The following is a 16792-nucleotide window of genomic DNA, read 5'->3' as shown; positions in this document are numbered from 1 at the left end:
GTCTGTCTTGGTTCTCACGTGCAAACCTGGATACAGGTCAAAAGCCACTTACTGGTCGTATTAAACAGACAGTTTCCTTGCATGCATAAGAATGAGAGTTGTGGGAGGCAGATAAACTCAGTTTAGGATACTACTTTCCAAAGCCGAGGCAGGGTGAAGGCAGGCAATGATGTATTTTAGTTGGGAGTTCTTGACACTGAAACTGGATGTCAAAATGGGCAACTGCTTCACTTCCCAACTTGGCATTTGAGTAATTGGCAACGTTTTAAAAGGTACAGTACTTCTTTTCCTTGTTGGTGGTTCTCCAGGTGTTAAGCTTTCTCCTTTGGATGTAAGGCCAACTCATTTTGGTTTAAAAATGCAACCATTGTTGATGCATCTGACAGAAAGAACACAGGACAGGGGCTTGAACAGAAATGAAGTCTGTTTTTATTCACAAGCTGTTTACTATTAGTCCTTATTTGCCCTTGGACGACGATGACGAGAGGCCTGCCAGTGAGATAGTCCTGGCAGTCTGTCAGGTGCAGACTGAGTATCTTATTTGAGAGTGAGTTGGCCGATGCAGGAGATGTTGACACCCCTTCAGTGTCTGACTCCAATCTCTCTGTCTGTACAAATTCTAGAAACACATCCCAGCCTCCCCTGCGCTTCCAATATGGAGGAGCTGACGGTCGAAGTGCGCGGCTCCAACGGAGCATTTTACAAGGTAAACCCCGCACCCCCATCCCAGGAACCTCGCTTTCTTGCTTTGATGTTTCCCCCCCCCCTTTTAAAACAAAAGGGGGGGGGAGGTGTTGTGACCGCGTCAAAAGCGGACGAAGGGCCACGAACTGCCGAGTGCGCGGAATGGCGCGGCTTTGGTGGGCGCTAACCTGGTGTCAGTCACTGTCGAAGCTGCAGGCCTGGTTGGGGAAGAGAGTCACTAGGCCTTGCTCCTCCCGTTTCATTGCCATCTTTATATTCATTCCCTCAAGTTTTCTCCCGCTTTTGAAAGAGTTTCATTTAAAAATAGGTGGGCACGAAGAGCGTGGAGGGATAGATATTGGTTTTTAAAAAATCTTTTAACGGATGTTTAGAAAAAAATAAAGTCACTACTTTTGACGACCCTCGGCCAGTTTCGTGCACGTTGTCTCCCCGCGCCTCCCCCATTGTGTGTAAAATATATATATTTTTTAAAACCTTCTCATCTAGCAACTATTTCAAGAACGTCATTCGAGTACATACCTCGCCGGCTGTTACTTGTCTGTCATGTTTTATCGAGTTTAGAAAAGCGCTTTGGAGTCTAGTTTCAAGTTATTTTTAAAACGAGGACGTATGTTGAAAGCCTCTCGATTAAGGCATGTTATTTTGGCCATAAAAGTGCATAGGGAAGTTAAAATGACGGGTGCTCCAGGCGTGGTACTCTGAAATGGGGTTGCCTGATGTGATAAAATAATTAGCACATAAGTTTTTTTTCTTTCCTTAGTAGCGAAAATGCGCACAAGAAAACTTTTCGTCCCTCAAGTTTATTGGATTTCGAATTTTTTTGACGTGTTTCAAACGTCAACTGTCTTAACACAATATGTATTGAATTAGGAAACAGATGGACTATGAAACTGGGGGAGGGGTGGAACAAAACGACTGCTATTCTGTTTTATATATTGTAAAATAATGTAATCGTGATTAATCTCCGGGTGGAATATATGTTTGCCTTTCAAAAGCTGCTTTGACCATAAGTGATCTTCAAGGTTTGAACTACCGGATGTTAGCGTTGACCGAGATGACCAGGATTTTATGAATCAAAAGTGTCGGATAAAGTTTTAAATTGGTCCCTCTAGGATGGTTGGCCGTCTCCGTTGACCTTTTCTGTACATTCTGGATTATATTTGTACTTTATATTTTGGGCGTTTCCATTAGTCAGTTTACATCACAGTTCTTTCAAATATTGAGTAATTGTTACGCTATTAGTTGATGATCCTAGAATTATAAATTTATTCTAATTTTCTGCTGAGTCTCCAGTCTCAGCTCTAACTTTCTGTTCCGATGATTATGAAGTTTATATTTTGTTGAAAAGCACAAGATCATTTCAGCACCAGTTTATACAAGGCCTTTAGCATCCCTATGACTCACATGAGCATTATAGAACAAAGTAAGACATTGAGCCACGTGGGGAGAAGTTGGGTCAGATGTCCCAAAGCTTGGTCAGCGGTAGGTTTTAAGGAATTCTTGAAGGCGAAAAACTAGGTTGAGAGGCAGAAGTGGAGGGAGGGAGTTTCAGAGTTTGGAGTCTGGGAGACTTGAGGTACAGCCACCAATAGCAGAGCATTGGTAACTGGGAATGCACAAGAGGCCAGAATTAGAGCACTGAAGACATCTTAAGAGGGTTGTGGGGCTGGAGGACATTAAAGGTAGGGAGAGGAAATGCCACGGGGAAGTGAATTTGAAAACCAGGTTGAAAATGTTAAAGTCAAGATGTTACTTTACCATTGCTTTAGAAAAAGAACTTGAGGCATTCCTCCAGTTTTGGGAAACCTGTCACATAATTTTACTTTAAAATGCACTTATTATTATGCAGGTAAATATAGAAATCATTGCCCTGAAGTGGTCTACAAGTAGTAGTGTCATGAACGACCAGTTAATTTGTTTTTAGTTGAGGGGAATATTGACTTGGACATCAGAAAAGTTTCCAATTCTTTCAATATTGCATGGGTGGCTTGGTGTCCCGGACAGTCATCAGGCACACTAGTTAGCACTGTTGCTTCACAGCGCCAGGGTCTCAGGCTCCCGGCTTGGGTCACTACCTCTGAAGAGTCTGCACGTTCTCCCTGTGTCTGCATAGGTTTCCTCCGAGTGCTCTGGTTTCCTCCCACAAGTCCCGAAAGACGTGCTGTTAGGCAATTTGGACATTCTGAATTCTCCCTCTGTGTACCCAAACAAGCAAGCGCCTGAATTTCGCGACTCGGGGCTTTTCACAGTAACTTCATTCCAGTGTTTTTTTTTTAATTTAGAGTACCCAATTCATTTTTTCCAACTAAGGGGCAATTTAGTGTGTTCAATCCACCTACCGTGCACATCTTTGTGTTGTGGGGGTGAAACCCACGCAAACACGGGGAGAATGTGCAAACTCCACACGGACAGTGACCCAGAGCCGGGATCGAACCTGGGACCTCGGCGCCGTGAGACTGCAGTGCTACCACTGCGCCACCATGCTCTCCTTTCATTCCAGTGTTTATGTAAACCTACTTGTGACAAAGATTATTATTATTATTAAGAGATAGTCTAACCATCTCCTCTTGACATTTCAACAGAATCACCATCACTGAATCCCCACCATCAACATCCTGGGGAGAGGTGGGTGGGGGTTACCCATTGACCAGAAACTAAAGTGGACCAACCATATAATCTGTGGTTATAATAAGTAGGACAGGCTGGGAATTTTTAAGCGAGTGGCCCTCCCTCCCGGCTTTCCAAACCCTGTCTACCCATCTGCAAGGCACAATTGATGGAATACTCTCCATTTGCTTGGTTGTAGCTCCAATGACAACATCCAAGACACATTAGACCGCTTGATTGGCACCCCATCCACCACCTTGAACATTCACTGCCTCCAGTACTGGCCCACATTGATCCATGAACAAGATAGGCTGCAGTAACTCACCAAGGCTCCTCTATAGCGCTTTCCAAACGTGTTAACTGCTAATAACCCGAAGGACAAGGGCAGCAGATGCCACCACCTGCAAATCCCCTCGAATAGTATACCATCGTGATTTGGAACTGTATCTATATTCCTTCGCTGTTTTCAGGTAATAAAACTGCCACAATCTCCTGACTGCACTATCTGCGTGTATCTAGAGCAGATGAACTGCAGCAGTTCAAGAAGGTGGCACACTATCTTTTCAAAGACCATTCAGAATTTGCATTATGCCTTCATCTTGTAACCACTATTAAAAAGGAAATAGTCCATGTCCACATGCAGCTACATCCAGTGTTGGGTGGTATGGAGAAAGTATATTTGTGTTATGTAAGTTTTGAGGCAGGGGCAGCACGGTGGCGCAGTGACCTCACGGCGCTGAGGTCCCAGGTTCGATCCCGACTCTTGGTCAGTGTGTGGAGTTTGCACATTCTTCCTGTGTTTGTGGGTTTCGCTCCCACAGCCCAAAGATATGCAGGCTAGGTGGGTTGGCCATGCTAAATTGCCCCTTAGTTGGAAAAAAAATAAATTGGGTACTTTTTTTTTGTAAGTTTTAAGGCAATTATCAACTCCGGTAGGAAAGATACTTTCCACCTTGCATTGACATTCTGTGGTATTACTGTCACTGTTTCCTAGTATTAATATGGAGAGTCAACATTGACAGGAAACTCAACAAGACCAATTAGCCACCAGTTAAGCGCCATGGCTAGTGGAGCAGATCCGAGATTGTGCTGTAGCAAGTGATTTACATAGTTTCTCAAAAAACTCCATCTCCACCTACAAAGCACAAGTTAGGTGTGTGATGGAATATTCCACTTGCATGAATGGGTACAGCTGCAACAGTATTCAAGGTGCTCGGAACCACCCGGGACTATGCCAGCTGCTTGATTGGCACTTAACTAGCCTAAACATCTACCATTGGCATACAGTGGCAATGATGTGTATCAAAAGGATGCATTACAGCAGCTCCTAAACTCACTCCTCTAACCTGTATGGGACAAACAGCAGGCATAGGAACATCATTGCCTCTGATTCCCACCATCAACTATTTTTACTGTTCCTTCCTTATAACTCTCAATCTTGGCAAACCCCACCAATTAGCACTTGAGAAGCATCTTCACCCCATGGACTGCAGTAGTTCACAACTATGGCCCATTACCTTAGAAAGGAAATAGGGATTGATAATGAGTACCTACCGTACTAAAACAGCCACATCCTGAGAATTAAAAGGAAAACTGCTTTTTAGAAATTTTGACTGCAATTAAGTTTGAAGTTCTTATTTGGAGGTGGACTTGGGATAGTACCTGTGAGACTATATGGATGATTAAATTTATACCTGTCGTTATGGACCTGAAATTAAATGTTTTGGTTGTAGATCATTGTTCTGATGTTTCACAGTACATCGCTATATTTAACAAAAATATTTTAACTGCTGATTTTGCCAGTTTAAAGAAAGGCTAATGAACATTCCTTTTTGTAAAATAATTAGTTATATTGAACTGGCACCTTGCAGTAAAATGCTAGAGAATCAACATTTTGGATCATTGGAATGGTAGTCTGAAATCATAATCACTAAATGCATTTGCCAGTGATTCTGGGACACATGGTGAGTTCCCTATGATGAGTTTTCACCTTACAGAGGATTTACTGAAGGTTGTGGACTATTGAAATGCAAACGATTGTGATATACTTAAGTGGTCTAGACAGGTGACCTTAATAGGACAATACTGGCATGTACCTATGAAATATTGCCATGTATCGCCTGTCAAAGTAGGATATAGCCATTCCAGATAATTAATGCCCCATTGGGCTAATTCAATCATCAGCAAAGTGATGGAAGGTGTGGTTGACCGTGCTTTCAAGTAGCAGCTACTCAGCAATAACCTGCCCCCCCCCCCGATGTTCACTTTGGATTATGCAAGGCTACTCCGCTCCAGGCCTCATTACTGTACAGTCTTAGTCCAAATGTGGATAAAAGAGCTGAATTCCGGAAGTGAGGTGAGAATGACTGCCCTTGACATCTAGGCAACATTTAATTGAGTGTAGTGTTAAGGTGCTTTAACAAAATTGAAGTCAATGGGAATGAAGAAGAAAACTCTCCACCAGTTGGAGTCATACTGTGAACAATGGAAGATAGTTGTTGGGAGGCTAATCATCTTGCAGGAGCTTCTCAGGCCAGTGCTCTAGGCCTATGATCTTCAACTGATTCATCAATTACTGTCCCTCCAGTATGGGGTCAGAAATGGGGATTGCACACTGTACCTTTCGCGATTCAGATACTGAAGCAGTCTGTGCCTTAATGCAGCAAGATTTGGACCACGTTCAGGCTGAGCTGATAGGTGGCAAGTGCTAGTTAATGAACATCTCCAACAAGGTAAAATCAAACCATTTCCCATGATGGTCAAAGGCATTACCATTGCTGAATCTCTAACCATCAGCATCCTGGAGTGCCAGACACTTCCTTAACTGTACCACCCATAAATTCTATGCCCATTAGAGCAGGTCAGAGGATCGGAATTCTGCAGTGAGTAACTCGCCTCCTAACTCCCCAGAGTCTGTCCACATCTGCAAGGCCCAAGTGAGGAGTGATGGAATACTCTGCCTGCCTGGATGAGTGTACCTCCAACACCAGTCAAGAAGCTTAACACCATTCAGGGCAAAGCAGCCCATTCAATGACTTCAACATTCACACCCTCCATAGTGGTGGTGAACTGTACTGTGTACAAGATATGGGTGGCACAGTAGCACAGTGGTTAGCACTGTTGCTTCATAGCACCAGGGTCCCAGGTTCGATTCCCTGCAGGGTCACTGTCTGTGCGAAGTCTGCATGTTATCTCCGTGTCTGTGTGGGTTTCCTCCGGGTGCTCCGGTTTCCTCCCACAGTCCAAAAATGTGCAGGTTAGGTGGTTTGGCTATGCTAAATTGCCCTTAGTGTCCAAAAAGGTTAGGAGGGATTATTGGGTTTTGGGGATAGGGTGGAAGTGAGGGCTTAAGTGGATCGGTGCAGACTCGATGGGCTGAATTGCCTCCTTCTGCACCTTGGTTGAAATGCAGTCCATGTTTATGGGATGAAAGGGTGGGGAGTAAGTGCAAAGTTAAAATTTGAATTGGATTAAATAATATAGAAATTAGAATGCATTTTGGTTGAGGAAATTAGGTTAAATTTAGTCACTGAGTTGTAACAACCGAGGATTAAAAAGAAAAATGAGGTGAATTTGCATGGAACTTTTTTTTTTACAGCCAATGCAGCCAGTTTACGCACAGCAAACTCTGACAAATGATACAATAATAACTAATATCTTATTCATGGTTTTGACTGATAATGCCCTTATTCTTTGAGATAGGCAGATGGCCTTGGTTTAATGTCGTGTCCAAAAGACTACACCTCCAGTGATAACAGTTGTCAGCCTGAACTTTCTGTTGAAGTCTCTGGATTGAGACATAAACCTTTTGCTTCATGGCAAGAGTTCCACCCTCTGAAGCACACTTGATGTTGTACTACTCCCATTAATCCAACAAGTGCAAATGTGATCTACTCCAAGTTAAAGTTGATTACTTGAAAATTCATTCCCATGTTTCTCCTTAATCTTTTTGTCTGGTTGGCTAGCTAAAGACGTGAAGCGGTGAATTTGTTGTGAACATATTGGAATTGTAACAACAATATGTTCCCTTCCTTGCTGAGCTACCTTGGATTTCTAGCCAGCTTGTGGCAATTTTTAAAAATCGCAATAGGAAAGATAATTGTAGCACCTTTATCATAAAATATCCATGATGCTTATCAGGAGAATCAGAAAGCTAAATTTTATACCAGGTTGTATAAGGTGATATTATGACAGATAGCCAAAAGCTTGGTCCAAGAGGTAGGAGTGTCTTAGAGGAGGAAAGAGGTTTGGAGAATGAATCTCTGAACTCGGTGCCAAAACAGCTGGAAGCAAGGACACCAATGGCGGATCAATTAAAATTGGAGATGCTTAAGGGCCCAAAGTTATAGGAGGATAGATATCTTTGAGGGTTGTGGAGCTGGAGGTGATTACAGAGATAGGAGGGTCTAACCCATGGAGGGTTCTTAAAACCAGGATGAGAGTTAAATACGCAGACATGGCTTAACCAGGAGCAAAGGAGATGAGTGAACAGGATTTGGTGTGACTAAGGACATGGCAGCTGAGCTTTCAAGATCTCTGGTTTATGCATGAAGGTGAGCCAAGAATATGGTGAAGTAGTTAAATCTAGAGGCAAGAAAGCCATATGTGATGGTCTCAGCAGTGGATAAGCTGAGGCGGGGTGGAATTGGCAGATTGTAAGTAGGCTCATGTAGGTGGTCTTCGTGATGTAATCAAATGCTAATGGGGAAGGATAATGGATTCAGTCTTCATAAAATTTCTGCTCATCCATACTGGATCTTGAACAAACAATCTGGTGGCAATTTAGTGACAGTGGAGGAGTTGCGAGATGGTGGTGAGGTACAGCTGGGTGGCATCAATGTGTATTTAAAAACTGGTGCTGTGTTTCACATCATATCACTGAGGGCCAGCATGTTGATTTAAAAAGTAGGAGTGGGCCAAGGATAGATCCTTGGACGCATTAGAGATGATGGAGCATGAAAGGGATGAGAAGCCATTGCAGCTGATGCCATGACATAAATTAAATAAAAAAGAATCCGAGGAATGTAGTCCTACCCAGTGGAGGGGATTTGTTGGGGGATGGTGATGTCAACCAATTTGAAGGCTGCAAACAAGTAATGAAGAGGGACAGTTTACTGTTGCTCAGTCACATAGGATGTCATTTGTCAAGAGCCATTTTGGATTTGGATATGGAGTTCTGGGAAAGATGGAAGACAAGAAAGATGAAAAGTTGGACAACAGTGCATCCAAGGAGGTTAGAGATTACTCAGTTGCGGCAATTAGGGATGGACATTCAGATTGCATTAAAGAATAAAAATAATTGCTTCAATGTCATGACCTTGATGGAGGCCTGGCTGAGAGGTGATGCCAGCTTTTCCCTAAAATTGACCCCACATCGCCAAACCCTAGTATGTCTTCAATCATTTGCTCAAAGACAGTCACAGTGGTGGTGTGGCTCTCATCACCAAATCACAGCTTTGATCCTTTAGCACCTTCTCCTACTTTGAAATTCTCACCTTGTTCCACCACCTCTTATTTAAAATCCTTGTTCTCTAAAAACCCATCCAAGTACCATGAACATTTTCTCAACGAGATATCTTCACGTCATCCCTCAGCTGTGGAGAGAGACATTGAGAACTAATTTTCTGGAAGAGTCTACAGGTTCTGAAATGAGTGGTAAGTGGGATGGGAAAGAGATTGGAAAGGTAATTTGTCAGTGGGTTTGCTGGGCAGGCAGTTCCCCATGAGAGTAGAATGGGGTAGTTGGACTTGGTATGCTCGACGAGCTAGTGACGAGTGTCTCAGAGCCTCTTGTATGTCGAAACATTCACAGAGAGAATCTGTCGGCTAATCTAAGAGGGAATCAAACCTGGGATGGTGACAGGAGAGTAGGAAAGTTGAAGAGTACCAAAGGGTTGGAATGGGTATTTGGGAGGCAGAGTACCTGAGGAGGCATGATGATTGAGAGGAGTAAAAGGAAAAATCAAGCGGGAATGGAAGTGGTGAGCTTGGTCATGGAGCAACAGGCAAAATGAATATGGGAATGGACACAGAAAAATTCAAGTTACATAGGCCTGGTTAACAGTCCATCTAACTACATTGAGGTAACTCAGTTGACTGGATGGCTGGTCCGTGATGTGGCATGGGTTCAATTACCGTACCTGCTGAGGTTACCGAGAACCTTCTCAACCTTGCCCCTCGCATGCGGTGTGCTGACCCTTAGATTTAATTAAATTAAATGAAATGAAAATTGCTTATTGTCACAAGTAGGCTTCAATGAAGTTACTGTGAAAAGCCCCTAGTCGCCACATTCCGGCGCCTGTCCGGGGAGGCTGGTACGGGAATCGAACCGTGCTGCTGGCCTGCTTTAAAAGCCAGCGATTTAGCCCAGTGAGCTAAACCAGCCCCTGCTGGTTGATCACCACCAGTTGGAGTTCTCACAAAACCAGAGAGCTGCCTATGGTCCTCGTGGCCTATGGCGACTTATCATTCATTTCATTTCTTTTGTTTGTTTCAATACAGTATGCAAAATGTAAACTTTGGATCTCATCTTCAGATTTAAGCTGTTATTTTGAGATTTGCACATTTCCCAGAACAATTGCTTCCCTCATTAGATTTGGCAGAAGTCCTCAGGGCACCTGAACATGATATAATGTTAATTGATGCATTAATCTTGGGGAAATTATTTTAGACTGTCTTTAAATCTGAAGGACAATATTTATTTGGCAAGCTATAAAGATAATTTTCCCTTCTGATGCCAGTGTTTGAAAAAATGTATTCATGAGAAGTGAACATAGTGATATTTGCATATACGATGACTTCCCAAAGTTCCACTCCCATATCATAGAAGAGCATTAATATACAAAGCATTCATCCATAAAATATTTTTATATCAGCTGGTACTAATAAATATACTTTAGCACTTTTTTCTAATTTCAACTCGTGTACAGGTATTCCTTCAACACCCATGATTTTAAATATCAGCACTCTCTCCTGACTGCAGTCCTAATTCTTGTTGTCATGATCAGCAACTTGCTTCAAATATTAAATTGGCAGTGGCAACAAGATTGAGCAAAAAAAATCAGCCATTTAAATATTGGAGTGCTAGAAAAACAGAGCAAAGCTTTAGGGATATGATTGAGTGTTGCAGAATCCATTGTCCTTGATGAAATTTCTTTTCCAGATGGAAATCCTGAAGGAAGATATAATCTGCACAAGGAATGACTTAATTTTAGCTTCAAGTGGGGTCAGGTATCCTTCCATCTGACAAGGATGTGTATAAATGTATAGTACAGATACATTTGAGAACCTGAAGGCTTCACTTCACCATTGTGAGCTATCACAATTTTTAACTTGATATGCAAAACTTGGCAATTAGGATGATGAGGCATGGGAAGTTGAATGTATCACTGTAAAGCAAAAGTGATCAAAGTTAAATGAAGTTGGATTGGCTATTTAATATGGAATTTTACGGTTGTTTGAATGGGATGTAAAACAGGCCAAGTGAAGAGTAATTTAAATCTGAATTGGTTTTTCCTTTATCGGAGTAATCCAATATGATGGTCAAGCTTTTAGAAAACATGTATTCCCCTTTCAGTTCATTAGATTATTCCTGCCGAATGCTGCTTAAAAGAAAACAAGATATGCCTACTGCTACCAACACTTGAAGTAAGCCCAGTGACAGCATTAAATATTTAAGGTTTTTGACTGATCTGGAGAATGCTTAATGGGATTTTTTAAAGAAACTAATTGAGAAGTGCTCATTTTGGTTACTCTCTTCTTCCATGGAACAAGTTGAAGCCATCTAGACTTCAAACCTGAATGATGCATAGGAGATCATAATAGGTTTTATGCAAGGGTGACAGACTGACAGATGTTTGTCCTTGACTGCTCAAAACTTGACTTGGAAAGGATGAGCATGGTGCCTGAAAGGAGCAGAGTGCTTAATGTCGTAGGCTTGTTTTGGTATGGTACTTTGACAAACTCAATAGATGTAAAGATTTTCTGATAATTTTCTCCCAAGTGAAACCTTCTTTATTATGTAAACATTGGGGAATTTCTAAGCATTATAAATTAGCTACAATTCTTGCCAGTGCTTTTTAAATAAAGGCCCGAATCTCCTGAGGATCAGCAATCACATTCAAATTACCACTCCACTCTACAACTTTTGTGTCATGCCGGAGCTCCGCATTGTGGCTGAGTCTTCCAAGCCTGGCTTCATCAGAAAAGTGGAGCATACCTTCATTGGAACTGCTTTCTCGTGGCACTGGATTGTTGGGAAAGACCAGCAACACCTCTTTAGCTACTCTAATCCAGCCTCTAATCAGGGCCAAAATTCTCCTTTTTCACTTGTAAAATAGCATGAGGAATGAGAAATAATAGAATACACCAAAATGCACGATCTAACAACTAGTTGTATTCATATAGCACTTTTAACATGATAAATGACCATGGGCCATTATAAGTATGGGAGGAAAGTGAGGTAGAAAGGGAAAGAGCTTGAAGGAGTGTATTTTAGGGCATAAGACCCAGGCATCTGATGTAACTATTAACGTCAGTGATGCTCAGGACCAGGGTTTTGAGGAGTGCTCATGTTTTGGAAGGTTGTGAGGCTGAAGGACATTAGAGACGGGGAGAAGAAAGGCCATGAAGGGATTTGAAAACCAGGATGAGAATTTTAAAATCGTGGTTTTTCTTAACCAGGAGCCAGTGTAGGTCAGCAAAGATTGATGGGTGAATGGGATTTGGTGCAAGTTGGGACATGGGCAGCAGAATTTTGGATACCTTTAGTTGACTGTTAATTTAGCTTGGACCCTAATTAATTGAATATCCACAGAACATGGAGTTGAAAGGGGTGGCAGCGCCAACGACCTGGGTTCCATTCCTACATCTGGTAACAGTCTGTGTGGAGTTTGTACATTCTCTCTGTGCCTGCATGGATTTCTCCTGGGTGCTCCGGTTTCCTCCCACAGTCCAACGATGTGCAGGTTAGCTGGATTGGAAATGCTAAATTGCCCCTTAGGGTCGACTTACAGGAGTAGGGTGGAGGATTGGGTAGGGTCATCTTTTTGAAGGGTCTGTGCAGACTCGATGGGCCGAATGGCCGTCTCCTGCACTCTAGGAATTCTATGAAGCCACCCCGTTATGGACAGAAATTCAGCTTTGCAGGACTGTTCATGTCACAGCCTCTGAGTTGATTTGGGACTAGCTGATATTAATCACAATTGTTACTTCCTCCTTTTGCACTGTGATTCAGCTATGTGCAGAAAAGGGGAACTGCAGTAGCTTGAGGTGACTTTAGTTAGCCCCAAAAATCTCCTTTCCAGGCCCCCTGTCATTATTTGTAAGTGTCAATTATCTCTGACCTCCTGTGCTGCCCGAGTCTTCTGTTGGATGTATCGGGCAAGGCCTGCTCATCATGGTGAGCTTCTAGGGTCACATGAACCAATTGCTGACTTTGTCTTGCTGGAGACAGGAATTATTGCAAGACTGGCGGCAAGGTGGCACAGTGGTTAGCAATGCTGCCTCACAGCTCCAGGGTCCCAGGTTCAATTCTGGCCTCGGGTGACTCTGTGTGGAGTTTGCACTTTCTCCCCATGTCTGCGTGAGTTTTCTCCGAGTGCTCCATTTTCCTCCCCAGTCCAGAGATGTGCAGGTTAGGTGGATTGGCTATGCTAAATTGGCCCTTAGTGTCCCAATGGTTAGGTGGGGTTGCTGGGTTACAGGGATGGGGTACAGGCATGGGCTTAAGTAGGATACTCTTTCCAAGTGCCGGTTCAGACTTGATGGGCCAAATAGCCTCCTGCTGCACTGTAAATTCTATGATCCTCTGAAGAGGTGTCCTTGTGTCCAGCAAATTAATCTAGAAATCTAGTGAAAAAAGATACATTCGGCTTGTCTGTATTTGCACATTTATTCTCAAAATTGGAGCATGGACTTTAAATAAACTCTGTGTCAAACCTGCTCTTTATTTGGTTGTGCTGTTTAAATTTGGTTGCAGGTATCCTTGTTTATCCTGATATGATAATAAGGCTTTAATGAAGCTTATTTTTGTGATTGATCAAAAGTATTGAAGTGGGTTAAGAATGTGATACAAATGATAGAATTGACATCAAAATACAATGAATCACTAGCTTATTTGGAACTAGCAATTCAGTTGACCACATTTTTCCATACATCTTAAATGATAAGTTTTGATATACCGAATAGTAATTGACTGTAAATTCCAGTTTTGTATCTTTTTTTTAGGCATTCGTTAAAGATGTGTTTGAAGATTCACTTGCTGTTACCTTTGAGAACAAGTAAGTATATTACAATCCCGGACCAAACTCCACAACAGTGGCTAGGATACCGGACAGAAACCCCAATGTTTGATTTTGATTTTGTAAGACTGAGGAAAGGATGCTTCGCCCCAGGAGTGATTTCACATACAAATAGGGATATGGTATATTAAAACAAACTTTATTACTAACTTTAATATCATAAAGGCAAATAGATTTCAATTATCAGTTTAAATAATGCTTATCTATACAATGACACAATAACATTTAACTCTTCTCTTTATTTCCACTCAAATAAGATCCATCTTGGGTCAAAATCCACTTTCAAATACAGTCAGCTGACGATGTCTTGGATGAACTACTTTGAGAAAGCAATATCCTTCAGGATCCAGTTTGCAGATTCTTCCCTGTCTCAACTAAACTGCTAGCCTTTGAAATTGCTCCCATCCTGTTCACAATCAAATGCTAATTCACTGTCATGAAATCAGCTGCTTCTGATCTGTCTCCGTCAACTCCTTAACTGAATTGTTTTGAACGAGGCTGTTAAATCTGTCCGCAGACAGATCTAACTTCGCTGTATTGAGAACATAGCTTCCTTTTGTTCACATCCCAATCTAAAACTTAACACGAACTCCAGAAACTGTTTCAGCCCCTGGCTCGTCCCATTAACTACATCGTCTGACTAAGCTGAACACAATTTCTAATTATCTGTTCCTCAGGAAACTCAATATAAACAAATGTCCTTTAGCCCAAACTTTTATGATGTTTTAATTGCCTCCAAAAGGTCTACTGCCTTTCAAACTAGGATATTTAAAAAACGTGGCTGCAGCAATCACATACCAACCCAGACTTTTAACCCTTACTGCACCAAATACAATATTTCTATAAAATCTGAAATTCCTGCAGTCATCACAAGTATCTTGTACTGAAGGAATTACATTTTAAATACCTACATCAAGGAGTTGCTGGAAAATTTAAGTCTGTTAGGCCTGTTTGTATTAATTGTGTTGCCCGATACCCACACGTGAGAACCATCATTGTGTTACCTCTTCTTTTCCCCTGTCATTTATTCAGAGGCACAGCTAACATTGTGGGATGGAATAATTATTTATTTGGTGCACCTCTGAACATGTGCAAAATATCTCAATTGTGCTGTTCAATGTAAAGATTCTAATTGTGTAACAGTTTTCATTGCAGTATTTTTCTAACTTGCCGTATGCGATTTTTCAGTGTGCTTATAGGAATGTGTTAATGAGGGCATGCAGTTCACCTTAATTCAAAATTAGCATAACTTTCCAGAAGTGTTAGAAGCCATCCAGTCACCTTGACAGTATTAATTACTATTAATTAAATAATTTCCTATGTTTTAAAAAAAAATAATTTTTATTCAAATTTTTCAACAACAAATTTTCTCCCAACAGTTAAAGTAAACAAGGTGTAAAAACTAAACAGAAACAGAAATCCCCCCCCATACAAAATAATAAATTAATAACTAATAACAATACAAGAAAGAAACAAAAATAGCAAACACACCGTCGCAAAAACAAACCCCCTTAACAAATCGTGAACCCCCCCCCCCCGGGTTGCTGCTGAGACTGACCACCCTCTACCTCTCCGCCAGGAAGTCGAGAAAAGGCTGCCACCGCCGGAAGAACCCTTGTACCGACCCCCTCAGGGCAAACTTAATCTTTTCCAGCCTGATGAACCCGGCCATGTCATTGATCCAGGCCTCCGGGCTCGGGGGCTTCGCGTCCCTCCACTGTAAGAGAATCCTACACCGGGCTACTGGAGACGCAAAGGCCAATGTACCGGCCTCTCTCGCCTCCTGCACTCCCGGCTCCACCCTGGAACCGACCACCTTGGACAAAGTCCCCGCCACTCCCTTCCAAAACCCCTCCAACGCCGGACATGCCCAAAACATGTGGGTATGGTTCGACGGGCCTCCCGAACACCTCCCGCACCTGTCTCTCCCACCCCCTCCCCCCACTGAGGCTCATCCTGGCCCCAGTCATGTGCGCCCTATGCAGCACCTTCAGCTGAATTAAGCTGAGCCGTGTGCAAGAAGAGGAAGAATTCACCCTCCCCAGGGCATCCGCGCACGTCCCATTGTCAATCTCTTCCCCTAGCTGCTCCTCCCACTTCGCTTTCAGCTCCTCCACCGAGGCCTCCTCCTCTTCCTGCATCATCTGATAAATTGCAGAGATCCTCCCCTCGCCGACCCACGTCCCTGAGAGCACCCTATCCTGCACCCACCTAGGCGGCAGCAGTGGGAACTCCGCCACCTGCCACTTAACAAACACCCTAATCTGCATATACCTGAAAGCATTCCCAGGGGGGAGGCCCCACTTCCCCTCCAACTCCTCTAAAGTCGCAAACTTCCCATCGAGGAAAAGGTCTCCCTCATCCGCCTGATGCCTGCCCTATGCCAACTCAAAAACCCACCATCCATTCTCCCTGGTGCAAACCGGTGATTGCCCCGTATCGGGGCCCACACTGAGGCCTTCACTTACCCCCTGTGCCGCCTCCACTGCCCCCAAATTTTGAGGGACGCCACCACCACTGGACTCGTGGAATATCTTGCCGGGGGGAACGGAAGCGGGGCAGTCACCAATGCCCCCAAACTCGTACCCACACAGGACGCCACCTCCAGCCTCTTCCATGCGGCACCCTCCCCCTCCATCACCCACCTGCAAATCATTGCCACATTCGCAGCCCAGTAATACCCACACAGGTTGGGCAGCGCCAAACCGCCTGCCTCCCTTCTTCGCTCCAGGAATATCCTCCTTACTCTCGGGGCCTTCCGCGCCCACATAAACCCCAGAATACTCTTATTCACCCTTTTGAAAAAAGCCTTCGGAATCAATATGGGGAGGCACTGGAAATGAAACAAAAACCTCGGGAGCACCGTCATTTTAACCGACTGGACCCTGCCCGCCAACGAAAGCGGGAGCGCGTCCCACCTCCTGAACTCTTCCTCCATCTGTTCCACCAGCCTCGAAAAGTTAAGCCTGTGCAGGGCTCCCCAGTTCCTAGCTATCTGGACCCCAAGATATCTAAAGCTCCTCTCCGCCCTCTTCAACGGGAGCTCCCCTATCTCCCTCTCCTGGTCCCCCAGGTGCAACACAAACAGCTCACTTTTCCCCACATTGAAATTTCATGTTTTAATGCCTTGGTTCTAAAGGAAGGAAATTGTAAGATACAATAATAAAAAACATACTTAT

At 43.3% G+C, this 16792-nt stretch overlaps 1 protein-coding gene across 2 annotated transcripts in view; it reads left to right on the top strand.

The window, feature by feature from the left end:
- The first annotated feature begins 521 nt into the window (after window positions 1-521).
- fxr1 (fragile X mental retardation, autosomal homolog 1) overlaps window positions 522-16792 on the top strand; it is a 130957-nt gene continuing 114686 nt past the window's right edge. For both annotated transcript variants that reach the window (XM_038816877.1, XM_038816876.1), the window contains exons 1-2: window positions 522-706; window positions 13540-13592. In XM_038816877.1, coding sequence (XP_038672805.1) covers window positions 560-706; window positions 13540-13592 — 200 coding nt within the window. In that variant the 5' untranslated portion in view covers window positions 522-559. The remainder of the gene's footprint in view (window positions 707-13539; window positions 13593-16792) is intronic.

The sequence above is a fragment of the Scyliorhinus canicula genome, chromosome 13, assembly GCF_902713615.1.
Source record: "Scyliorhinus canicula chromosome 13, sScyCan1.1, whole genome shotgun sequence".
NCBI classification, from domain to species: Eukaryota; Metazoa; Chordata; class Chondrichthyes; order Carcharhiniformes; family Scyliorhinidae; genus Scyliorhinus; species Scyliorhinus canicula.
This window is presented reverse-complemented; position numbering and strand designations above follow the sequence as displayed.